This window comes from Cokeromyces recurvatus (genome assembly GCF_025118155.1).
Source record: "Cokeromyces recurvatus strain NRRL 2243 chromosome Unknown BX663scaffold_5, whole genome shotgun sequence".
NCBI lineage: Eukaryota > Fungi > Mucoromycota > Mucoromycetes > Mucorales > Mucoraceae > Cokeromyces > Cokeromyces recurvatus.
The window spans coordinates 797,803-810,246 of NW_026251391.1; the positions used below are offsets into that span (position 1 = coordinate 797,803).

At 29.1% G+C, this 12,444-nt stretch overlaps 4 protein-coding genes and 1 non-coding gene across 5 annotated transcripts; 2 read left to right on the top strand and 3 right to left on the bottom strand.

The window, feature by feature from the left end:
- The first annotated feature begins 38 nt into the window (after positions 1–38).
- BX663DRAFT_500555 (thiolase-like protein) lies at positions 39–1,693 on the top strand. The gene is made up of 4 exons (XM_051526341.1): positions 39–161; positions 240–548; positions 619–1,296; positions 1,365–1,693. Exons 1-4 carry the CDS (start codon positions 80–82, stop codon positions 1,613–1,615), a joined length of 1,320 nt encoding a protein of 439 aa, XP_051385664.1. The 5' UTR covers positions 39–79; the 3' UTR covers positions 1,616–1,693.
- A 1,312-nt stretch (positions 1,694–3,005) lies between these two features.
- BX663DRAFT_t39 lies at positions 3,006–3,079 on the top strand. The gene has a single exon. It is a non-coding gene; the product is annotated as a tRNA-Ile (tRNA).
- Positions 3,080–3,804: 725 nt separating this feature from the next.
- BX663DRAFT_429496 (Alpha/Beta hydrolase protein) lies at positions 3,805–5,404 on the bottom strand (the record flags this gene model as incomplete). Its single annotated transcript, XM_051522737.1, has 3 exons — positions 3,805–4,871; positions 4,938–5,051; positions 5,134–5,404. 3 exons carry the CDS (start codon positions 5,402–5,404, stop codon positions 3,805–3,807), a joined length of 1,452 nt encoding a protein of 483 aa, XP_051385665.1.
- Positions 5,405–5,714: 310 nt separating this feature from the next.
- On the bottom strand, positions 5,715–8,853 carry BX663DRAFT_500560 (uncharacterized protein). The gene is made up of 8 exons (XM_051526342.1): positions 8,618–8,853; positions 8,326–8,423; positions 8,083–8,269; positions 7,950–8,015; positions 7,837–7,891; positions 7,582–7,769; positions 6,767–7,495; positions 5,715–6,700 (listed from the first exon to the last, which is right to left on the bottom strand). The coding sequence occupies exons 1-8, from the start codon at positions 8,786–8,788 to the stop codon at positions 5,813–5,815; spliced, it is 2,382 nt and encodes a 793-aa protein (XP_051385666.1). The 5' UTR covers positions 8,789–8,853; the 3' UTR covers positions 5,715–5,812.
- An 811-nt stretch (positions 8,854–9,664) lies between these two features.
- Positions 9,665–10,624, bottom strand: BX663DRAFT_500565 (uncharacterized protein). Its single transcript, XM_051526343.1, has 3 exons — positions 10,246–10,624; positions 10,031–10,180; positions 9,665–9,934 (listed from the first exon to the last, which is right to left on the bottom strand). Exons 1-3 carry the CDS (start codon positions 10,371–10,373, stop codon positions 9,712–9,714), a joined length of 501 nt encoding a protein of 166 aa, XP_051385667.1. The 5' UTR covers positions 10,374–10,624; the 3' UTR covers positions 9,665–9,711.
- Between the last annotated feature and the right edge of the window lie 1,820 nt (positions 10,625–12,444).

A 12,444-nucleotide genomic window follows, 5' to 3' on the forward strand; every position in this document is an offset into this window, starting at 1 on the left:
ATAATGTATATTTTTTTCCCATAATTCAAATAAATAAAGGAAAGCCCTTTTATTAATTATTATTAAAGAATAAATCAATATGGTTGCTTCCAACAAAGTATATGTTATTGGTGTTGGCATGTCTAAGTTTATTAAGCCTCGAGGCGAGGTTGATTATCCAGGTACATATACCAGTTATACAAAATATAAATAATGACTAACCACTGCTACTTTCTTTTATATATATATATATATAATAGAATTTGGGCTTGAAGCAGCAGTAAAAGCCTTAAATGATGCTAATATAACATATGATGCTATTGAATATGCTACTGTTGGATATGTTTATGGTGATAGTACAGCTGGTCAAAGGGTTTTATATCAATTGGGTATGACTCAAATTCCAATTATTAATGTTAATAATAATTGTTCTACTGGCTCTACTGCCCTTTATCAGGCACGTAATGCTGTTGCTTCCGGTTTAGTTGATTGTGCTATGGCTTTGGGTTTCGAAAGAATGGCACGAGGTTCACTTACCTCTACTTTTTCTGATCGCACAAATCCGTTAGGTAAAATATTGATATTGTTGCTACACAAACTTTTTTTTTTCATTGTTATATATTAAAATTTATTTTCTAGATCATGTCAATATAGTAATGATGCAAGAGTGTGGATTCGATCCTAAAGCACCAGCTGCAGCTCAAATCTTTGGTAATGCTGGTATTGCCTATATGGAGAAATATGGTGCTACGTCTGAACATTTGGCAAAGATCGCTGAAAAAAATCATCGTCATAGCTCAAAAAACCCTTATTCACAATTTCGTGAAATCTATACACTTGAACAAGTGAAGCAATCCCCTAAAGTCTTCGGACCGCTAACGAAACTACAATGCTGCCCTACTTCTGATGGTGCTGGTTGTGCTATATTAGCTAACGAAAACTTTATTAATAAGTATAATTTATGGGATCAAGCAGTAGAGATTGTTGCTCAAGTTATGGCAACCGATTCTCCTCGTATGTTGACAACTGATGCTATTGAATGGGCTGGTTGTGATATGACACGACGAGCTGCTACTGATGCTTATAAAAAAGCTGGTATCACACCTAATGATATCAAGGTGATTGAGCTTCATGATTGTTTCTCTGCCAATGAGCTTTTAACATATGATTCTCTTGGATTAACGCCAGTTGGTAAAGCGCACACATTAATTGATTCCAATGATAACACTTATGGAGGTAAATATGTTATCAATCCATCTGGTGGTTTAATCTCTAAAGGTCATCCTCTGGGCGCTACTGGTCTTGCTCAGTGCACAGGTAAAATAAGCTTACAAATATATATATATATATATATAGTTCTTCGATCTAAATTGTTTTATCTTTAGAACTTGTTTGGCAGCTGCGTAATTGGACTGGAGAACGTCAAGTTCCAGATGTAGAATATGCTCTTCAACATAATATTGGTTTAGGTGGAGCAGTTGTAATTACTATCTATAAGAAGGCCAATAAAAGAACTTGTCAGCCTCGCATTGGTTATAACCCTGCTACTGAAGCAAGATCTATAAACAAGGAAGATTATGACAAAGCTGCTTCAAAGCAAACAAATAGGGCTGAATTCTTGGAAGCTAAATTATAAACATTTTTATTATTTTGAATAAAAATAATATTCTGTATACTTTTGATTAAATAAATGTATCGTTTTATTTACATATTAGCTTGATACAATCCTTATTTAGCATATATTTATACTAGACCGAGATAGTTTATCATAGAGATATATGGTTTACGTTTTATATTTAATATTTTCTAAAGCTTGTTTATGATACATCGTGTAGGAACATAAAATCTATATGAAACTTATACAATAGAGACATAGTTCAATATGTGTCTTTTGTGGTAATAATATCGTTTATTATTATTTTTTATTTTATATCATAATTGATGAGTTTAAATAGTATAATATTCAAAACTAAGATGAGTAAACGATACTACGCACTTAAGTATATCTAATCAAAGTAGCTGTGTATAACGTTTAACGAATAATAGTATCGTCAACATCAGATTACTAACAACTGTCGCTTGTTATTTTATCAAACTGATCTTAGAATGTTGTAGTAAATTTTAGCAAAAGAAGAAAATTAAAATAATTGTGTCAAGACATGGTGCCTGAATAAACAAACTGTATTAAATAATATTGTCCGCTGGTGTTTGATTTGGTTGAGCCTTAGATGTCAAATACAGATTGGTTACTATTATTTCCCTTGGATTAAACATTCCTAATATTAGATCAAGACATCGATAAAAGATACTTGCTTAAAAAAAACTATAAAAGGAGCTGGTCACTTTGAAGAAAAAAAATCTTTGAATGGTCAGATTTTAGTTATTTAAAAAATAAAAAACAATATAACATATTCTTAGTTTTTTTTTTTTGTATATTATGCTTTCTTTCGTTCTTCTTTCACCTATCTAACATACTGATTAGGTTAAAAAGGGTAAAATAGCAAATAACTATGAAATAAACAACCGATACGCCAACAAGAATATCAGATTCGATCAGATTATATTATAGACAACCAAAGTAGAATAGATTCGATTATTAATGTATTACGATAGGTAGGCAAAAATTTAGAATAACAAGCATAACGTCCTTTATATCTAAGTTATTGAGAAGGAAAGTAGAATGAATATTTTTAAAAAGGTATGCGCCAAAGCTTTTAATAGAAGGAATTCATCCTTAGGAAGAGCAAAAAAAAATTAAAAAATAAATTGAACTTGTAGTATGCTTAATACTTTTGAATAGTATCATTGGAAAAAACGCAATACGAATAACAATTATAACAGAAGGTACCAAGCAAAAAAAACATGCGCAAAATTTAAACAAATAATAATTTTGGGAAAAGATTCAAATATTTTTTTAATAATTACGAAAAATAGTCACGTGCATTCAATACTATTGGTTATCGGTATTTAAATTTTATCTATTATATAGTATATAATAATTTTTTTGATTTTAAAATCAACAACAAGCTCGTTTAGCTCAGTTGGTTAGAGCGTGGTGCTAATAACGCCAAGGTCACAGGTTCGACCCCTGTAATGAGCAATTTTTTGTTTTCTGTTACTTTTTTACTTTATGGTGTCTTTTATTCTTATTTTCATGTTTTTAATCTGGGGACACTGTAGGTTTAATTAATTTTTTACAGTTAAAGTAAATGTTTATATTTTCTTTGATTATATAATGTTTCCTTTCAATATCAAAAGGAAAAGATGAGAGAAGAAATTAATTTTATATTTGGGCTGCCTTATCATTCCATGGTATTATTATTAGACTCCAAGATGGTGACATATGATCTTTTTCAGTAAACTGTCATGTCTGACTTTCTAGTAATAATATTTATGCGAGACTTCTTCTTCTGTATTTAATTTATATCTAATAGCTTCTTTTGTAATAACATAGTAATAAAGACATAGTAGACGGATGGTCTATATTCTTATTTAAATACATAATTATTTTCGTAGCAATATAAAATGCTGAAAAAAAAAAAGAAAAGAAAAGAAAAGAAAAAGAAGTTATAGTATATATTTCTATGTTTTTTCGATAATAAGTAATATATACAAAGACAATTGTTGCCATTTTTAATTTTAATGTAGCATGCAATATTGATTTTAGAGAAAAAAAAAGTTGATTTTATTAGTACGGTTTTATAAAAGTTATATATTTCTTTAATGTAATAGTATTATTCAAGTATAAATTGTTATGTAGTAGAAGTCTTTATTTTAGTAACCATATATGTATATATACATATATAAAAGAAATACATATGCTAGTTAATTTTTTACTATTACACGTTTCGATGCTGGTAAAGAATCTGATAAAACGATATATGGTTTATACTGACGAATTTTTGATGTATTATTTTCATTCTTTTCAAAAAGAAGTTTTTGATTTTCTTCTTCAGAAGAACTTCGTATTATAGGGGATATAGAGTTATTATAGCACTTCTTCTCATCCTCTTGCTGATGGGTACTTTCTTCAGAATTATAGAATATATCTTCATCCATTTTAATATTATCTTGTTTTACAATTGTTGAAGCTGTCGCTAATACTGGCTCTTTAATTTCAGTAATTGATTTTTTGTCATAATCATGTACAACACATTCTTCTGTAGGATAAGAAGAACGTAATTGTTGTATTATTCTACTACTTCCTTGAACATGGTGATTACTTTCGCCTTCTATAACAGCTTTTACTGCAAAGTCCACAAATAGTTCATCATATTTTGCAATTACAGCTGCTTTATCTTTTTTCTTGATAATTTCATGTATCAAGAACCAATCATGGGCATACTTTTCTTTGATTAGCTGGATATTGACCTTGCCATCTGTTTTAATATAATTGACCATTTCTACAACATCATCATGCAGGACTTCTTTTTCACCAATAAAGACAAGGACATGCTTTGGTAAAAATCGATCGAAATTCTTTTGAATATGTATTAAACGCATTATAGGAAATAAATCATCGTTCTCTGCTTCTTTTGTCTTTGATAGTCCCAAATATTCCTTATGAACTAGATTGGCTAATTGTAAAGAAACCATATCAGTTTTTGCATATCTTTTCCAAGACTCAGATGTTGTTTTAGGAGAAACAAGTGGAGAGGAAAGTAAGGCACCTGCAGGAAGAGGCAGGTCGAAATTTTCGCGTGGTGAATCTAGATTATTTAAGATAGAGGGAGAGTATGTTCTTATGAGTGTTTCTAAAACAAGTTCACCGCCTGCAGAGTCACCTGATAAAATGATCTTGGAAGGAGAAACACCAAGATCTTTAGTGAGGTAATTAAAAGCCTTAATACATTCATTTAGTGGGCCTGGATATTTATGTTTAGGAGCTAACCCTATTGTATATAAAAAATATAAGTTGGAAATATAACCTATATTACATATTTATTAATAATCTATACCATATTCAATAGACATGATACAAGCATATAAATTATATTTTTTCTTAAACAGACGCAGCCAACTAATAAATGATTCCATATACATAGCACTATGGCCTACTCTAAAGCCACCCCCTATTTTTCTATTCATGTTAGATAATATTACTTTTGGATATATATATATGAATATATAAATATATATAAGATAGATTTGTACCATGTATATTGAAAATAACAATATCTGACTTTTGTAAACGTTTAAGGGCAATATCATCGTTACATCGAATCATTTCAGACATAATTAAAGTACCTTTCCAATTTTCATTGTCAAATTTACGAACAAATCTTTTTTGATACCCTAAAGGACGCGTTAGATCTTTGATTATATTTCTTGCTATAGGTGGTGGCATGGTCAAGGTTGTCCTCAAAGTTTTCAGTACAACAAAAGACGGTGCTGTCTTTTTTATTACTTTGTGAATATCATCCATAATTTTATTTGATTCTTTAACTGTCTTGAATAATAATAATAATAGTAATAATAAAAGACTTTTTATATAAAAGCTTTTTACTATATATATAAACATGTATATTTTTTTCACACATGATATTCACTATTACATATTTTTTTTTTCCCTAATTAATTTTGCATTACATGTAAAGAAATTTTGTGTACTTTGAAATTTTAAGATAAAGCAATTAAATGTCTCCATTAGCATGCGTACATATATCCACATATAGACTATTTAAAATTATCTCTTTCAATTTTATAAAACTAATCAATCAAACACATGGCTGTACAAACAAAATGTTGACATACGACGTATAATGATATGAACAGTTATAAACAAAATAAATTGTTATATGAATATATACATATATATTATATGTAATAGCATTTATTGTTGTAAATTATTATCTATTGAAGAATCGATAGTTTTTTTATATGGAGAGTTTGACATAGGTTGTAAAATTAACGAAGAAATAGATGTCTGATGTGATGTATTTGTTGGCAGTGTATGAGCATTACTAGATGGCAGCGTTGTGGAAGCGGTAGGAACTGCATTAGGTTGATTAAAAGAATTAGAACTGTTTTGATGATCGTTTATCACAGATGCTAATTTTTCATTATTTTGAAGTTGAGAAGAATCATTAGGAACTGATTTTTGAGGTTCTCCTTTAATTGTATTGTCAGATATAGATATATTATTATTTGCTAATGGCATATGCATTGCTTGCTGAGTAGTATAGTTGAATGACATATTAGAGTTAGAATGAGATCGTGCAAAAGAGGTCTGCTGAGCAGATACATAGTTATTTATAGGAGGTGGTTGTTTAGGCAGATAGGGTAGCAGTGGACGATTATTTTGCATAGGAACGGTGTTGCCATTATTTTGAGCAGGTGCTATGTGTTGGTAGACTGAATTGTTAATAGGTGATGAATTTAGTGAGTCAGAACGATGATTATGATGTGAAGCTGCTAAATGATGACTTTCTCTAATTGCAGAAGGCTGTTGAAGTTGCCATGATGATTGTATGGAGGAGATATGTGGATTTATCGGCGCATATGACTGCTGATAATTACTATTTGCTATTGGTATATAATTATCAATTCTTTGCTTTTTATATTGTTGTATTTCATCCTCCTTTCTGTTTTCACATTTTTGACATATAAAATTAATATTATTCAGGTTTGTATCTTGATTCACTTGTCCAGATTTTCGAAGACATGCTATATGCTGCCAAGTTCCACATTTCTCGCAAGCAACCATAGGCGTACCATCATCCTAATAAATAAATAAATAAATAAATAAACAATGGTCACAATAAATCATTTCTAACTGATATTATACCAGATTCTTTCCAGATACACCACAAACACAATTAAAAGCCCATTCTTCTTCTTCCAAAGTTCTATTCTTTGGTTTTCTACCCCTCTTTTTTGGAGGAATTAAATTACCATGTTCATCATATTTTGGTCTTAAAACATATTTTCGTTTTGGTCTTTGTTCTTTATTGTCATTCTCTTTTCCAATGGTTTTTTTAGTGGAAGGCTCTTCTTTATTTATTGCTTTAGGCTCTTGTAAAATAGTCTTATCCTCTGAAAACCCAGTAGCATTTGTATTATCAGAGATTTCCTGACTTGCTTGTCGTCTTTCACGTGCTAGAGCTCTATGTTCACGTTCCATAATACGTCGTTCACGTTCTAAAAGACGCTGTTCTCTTGCCTTTGCCAACTCTGCCTTTTCTTTCTCTTCTCTTTCTTTTGCCTTTTGTTCAATTCGACTTGAAGCTCTTGATCTACTACCTGATTTACTATTACTTTGCAATTCATCTGTTTTCCAACTCTCTATAGAGGATGTTTCAAGTGCTTCTAATTCTTTCATCATAATGCGCGAACTTCTCTTTCTATTCCACATAGCCTCTTGCTTTTTCAACTCCTTCTCATGCTCTTCTAAAACGGGCAAAATTTTAGGCAATAGGTCATCCACAAGTAATTGATAGAAGCTTTGTTCATCAGGGTTTTTACTATTGGCGTATTTCAAGGGTAATTGCTCCCAATCATTTTTACTGTAACAAATCTAATCAACAAATAATTATCATGTTAAAAAAAAAAAAAGCACAAGTAAACTAAAATACGCCATTTTAAAATAGATCTATATATTACCAACTTCCAAGGTACCCATTCCTCTTCATCCTCACTTTCTTCATCATTTGATGGCTCTTTTGCATCACTTGAAACTCTAGTTGATCTTCGTAAACTTCTTCGAGATGAAGTTGTAACACGACTCTTTTTTTTCAACTTTGCTGATTTATTTATTTTAGGTTTTGGTGTTTCCTTATACAATCTATTATCTATGATAAAATTACATATTCAGCCCATTATATACATACATACATACACACATGCATATGCTCTTACCATCAAAAAGCCAAAATGTACTTCCCTTTTTATCAAATCCTATAGGATCAACTCTCTAATAATTATCAGATTTACTATTGATAAAATAATATATATTAATATATTATGTTTACCCATTGCACTGAACCTTCTTCTGATTCCAAGTGTTCTCTAAATTTCTCAGGTTCATCTAATTGCCACTGATATATACAAACATAGAAACACATGTTATTAAGTAATATAATAAACATCTTATTACTAGTTTACCTCACATAGCAAATATAACAGATAAACTCTTGTATCTAAATCCATAGTAAAATAATTGACTAATTCATTTTGATCATTCGCTTGTTCATCATCCTTATTATTATTATTAATAGCAATAAATGGGTTCACACTTTCAGCTTTTCTTTTACTAAATTCTTTAGAAAAATATGTTTGCCAGTTCGACATACTATTCAAGTTGTATGTTAATGAGATGTATTCAATATTTATAATGTATAAAATTACTTTATAAATCGATTGCGAGTTAATAAACGTAACATTCTAACCATCAAGTCTTCAAATCGAATTCTTTCTGTTGCTTCTAAAATCATACGTTCAAGATCCTGACAAAATAAAATAAAATAAAATAAAAATAATAATAATAGGATTAAATAAATTATGCAAAAAAATATAAACTAGCCGTTGCACAAATACATTATTTCTTTTTTTTTTTGTTTTTTTAAAATGAATGAATTAAAATGATCCAATTCAAATTAACAAAATAAAAAAAAAAAAAGGATAAAAGAAACTGAATTACCTCAGTTTGAAATACATATTCATTATTTTCTAATTTATGTGAATAAATAATATCTTGAACTGATGTTGGCCAAGGACGAAAAGCAGATTGGAAGGTATGAAAGAATTGTGAAATAGAGGCGAAATTAATATCATTGCGTAGCTGATTAATGTCTGGTAAAGAGCTATTCATTCTTTTTTTTTTTCTTTCTTTATGTATTAAGTTGAGTAATGTTATAATTTTTTTTTTTTTTTTTTTATAAAGGAAGAAAAAAAATATGTGTATATTTGTATAAAATGCACAAATATTTAATTTAAAAAAGTAATAGCCGAAAGATATTCTCCCCTTGCAGTATTATTATTATCACTTTTTTTTTTTTTTTTTTTTTTTTTTTTTTTTTTTTTTTTTCACGAAAATTTTTATTTGCGACTTGTCTTAATTTTGAAGTTCAGTAATTCTTTCAGCTTAAAAGATTCTTCTTTTTATAAGCCAAGCTACTATGTAGTAAGTAAAACCAATAATCCTGACGTTTAAAAGGTATACATTCATCCTGATTCGCGTTCTCTACAAAATAGATAATTTAAAGGGAACCTGGTATGTAACATTTATCAACTAATAACTTAAATTATCAATGAATATTATAAGTAATGAAGTTAGCTTAAGATATTTGTAACTTGGGAAAAAAAAACGCTTCCTCCCCCTTCAAGTCATTGTTTAAATTAAAGATGGGTAGAGGGCATCAAGTATTTAAACATGTTCTATACTCAATTTCTATTTCAAAAATTTAAAATTTCATAATGATGCAAGTTCGACTTGGTTGTTTGATAGAATATACAAATTCGAGTATTAAAAGGCCCATATACTTCTGAATATCATGATAAAAAATATCTAATTTATACTATCATCATTTAAATTCATCAAAATACATTCATATAGAGTGAATACATCATTATGCTTAAATTAAAGAAGAAAACTCCACTGCTGCTTTTGCTATGATATTTTGACTGAGATTTATTAAAAAGCCACAATTTTTCTCTCTCTCTCTTTTTTTTTTTTTTTTTTTAAAAAAAAAAAAAAAAAACTTCATCACCTTCAGCAGATATACGATGGTGCAATCAAGAAAAGTAATTGCTTACAAGCCATTTAGTTATCATTATATTTAATTTTTTTTTTATTCTTTCTCTCTCTCTTTCCTCGATTGCATATTTGTAGATGAAGAATGCATCAACTAAAAACAAAATACCAGTGCAGAATCCAGCCAATGTGCAGAAAAAAAATAATAAAAAACGTACTAAAGGATCTTCAGAATTAGATAATCCTAAATTCGCTACAGATAAGGTGAAAAAATAAAAGAAATAATAATAATAATAAAGAAACTACTTTTTCGGTAGATCTAATTATGAATGCTCATTTGATTTCTTCTACATCCACTAGAATTTTATGCTAAATCTAATTGAAACAGCTGCTAAAAAGGAAGATGAAAAAGAAAACGAGAAATTAAAAAAGAAAGCCCGTATTGCAAAGATTCTCGAAGAAAAGAATGCGAAAAAAGAATTAAAAGTTGAAGAAAAGAAAGAGAAACTAGTAAATTTTTTTTTTCTTTTTGTCCCTTGAATTTTATTTGAATCAAAAAAAAAAAATGAATTTAGGAAAAAATTAAACAAGAATATCTCGAAGCCAAAAAGAAGAAGAAAATAGAAGCAAAGAAACAAAAGATAAAAGCAAAGATTGAAGCTGAACAACAAAAGAAGATGCCACCAGTAAGACAAATATACATGCATATAAACAAGTTGATTGATTACATAATATTATTATATTAGGCGCCTAAAAAGAAGAAAGTTAGATTTCAAGAATAAATAACTATTATAATGTGGAGAAAATAATATGATGCATACACATGGAGATTGAATATTAATTTTCAGAAATACATTTTTAAAACACACACACACACACATAAAGTAATGAAGTCGACACTTCTTTATTTTATTTAAATAAAGTATGGATTTAAATAGGTTTAACAAGATAAAATATATATTTTCTTTAACACCAAAATCAGTATTTAAATATAGAGAGTTTTAACAGTTGCCTCCTAGTTGTTAAGAACATAAACAAGAGCCTTTACAAATGAGAAAAGAAAGAATTTAATTCTATCCAGTCTATTATTCTGAACAAACTAGCGTAAACGAGCTAGGAATTTAGGACATGCGTTTAATAATTTCCAAGCCATAATCTAGAGACGACTTTAAGTGATCCTAAGCAAATATAAGGTAACTTGATAAGGGAATGGAATGAACGTAGCTTGAATAGAAGATTTATTTAAGCAATTTTCATTGTGTAGTCATTTTACGTTCTTTTACCAAATAATTTGCTGAGTGAATGTTACTTATTTCCCTATTTACTGGAGCTTTGGCCTTTTTTTTTTTTTCGGACTAGTTGAATGAAATACTCCGCCCATACATATTATTTACGAAAACTGATTAAGCAATAATATACAACTGTTTTTTTAAGACTACTGTCAGACGATTAAGATTTTATTTTTAGATATCATAGAATCACTTTCGAGTTGTTTTTCTTTAGACGTTTCTGCATTTTTTTTATTTTTATTTATTGGGCAAATATTACTAGTGTCCAAGTTGTCTTGGCTTTACAGACGAGCCAAATCTTTTGCCTGTAAATAATACTTAAGGTAATGTTTGAATTAAATGCTATAAGAGTTGTTGGTCTTTGCTTTCTTAAAAAAAACAAAAACAAATCGGCATACCATTTTGATTTTTATGCTGATATGACGATGCCTATATATCACCCTTTTTTTTTTTTAGTGACGTTAATATCTTGCTGCAAGAGTTAGTATATGCTCTCAAACATGTGTCCCCCAAACCATCAGGTTCTACAATGAAAGGTATGTACCCTTTTGTTTCAATGATTATCAGGGCAGACAAAGGTCGAATAAAGAGATGACCAACATCTTACTTAATAGAGGAAAAAAAAAAGTACAATAAAACCAAAAGACTGAATACAAGAAAGGATAGAAAGAAAAAAGGGATAAGAAGAAACAAGAGGACAAAAAGAATCCATACATTATATACGATGATAAATGTAAAACTACATCAAGATGGAATGAAGAATTCGGATACGGTTAGGATAAAAGACCAGATGTCAGGTGCCACAGTAATACTTGAGAGAGAAATCAAGCTTAGATCAAGAACTAGACTTCGATCGGTTATTGTCAGCATTAACAAAGTTAAAACCTCAAAAGTATGTAACTTCTGTAAGGAAACAGGGCTGAAGGAAACAAAGCTTCCGAATGATAAATATACTAAAAGTATTCTAAATTACAAAAAACTATCGTATACTTTGGAATAGAGATGTCAAATGCAAGCAAAAATAGATTAGACATGTCGCAGTCTATTTGGGAAGACCTGCTGTCTTTCAGTGAGAAATCACTGTAGAGGAAACTGTTTCGCTAGCAATAGTGATTTAGATATCCACAGGTAATTTGTCACTTGTCCAAAAACTCATAGTAATTCGTTTCATTTTTTTTTTGTTCCTTCTCAAATTGAATTCTTATTTGTCTTAATTTTTTTTTGTAATTTGTCTCAATTTCAAGTAATTATGTCTATGTCCCAAACAAAATAAACTATTTTTTCTTCGGTAAAATATATTATAGTTTATCCTTTCTTTTTTTGTTCTTTTCTCTGATAACTTCAACTCTCTTTCCTAAAAAGAAAGAAAGAAAGAAAAAAAAAGAAAATATGATAAAAATATTCTGAAGAGAAATGTTTCTGTATTATTAAGCTTTTTTTTTTTACAACGTCTACTTACAGCCAACAGTTCTTTATAAGCAAGTT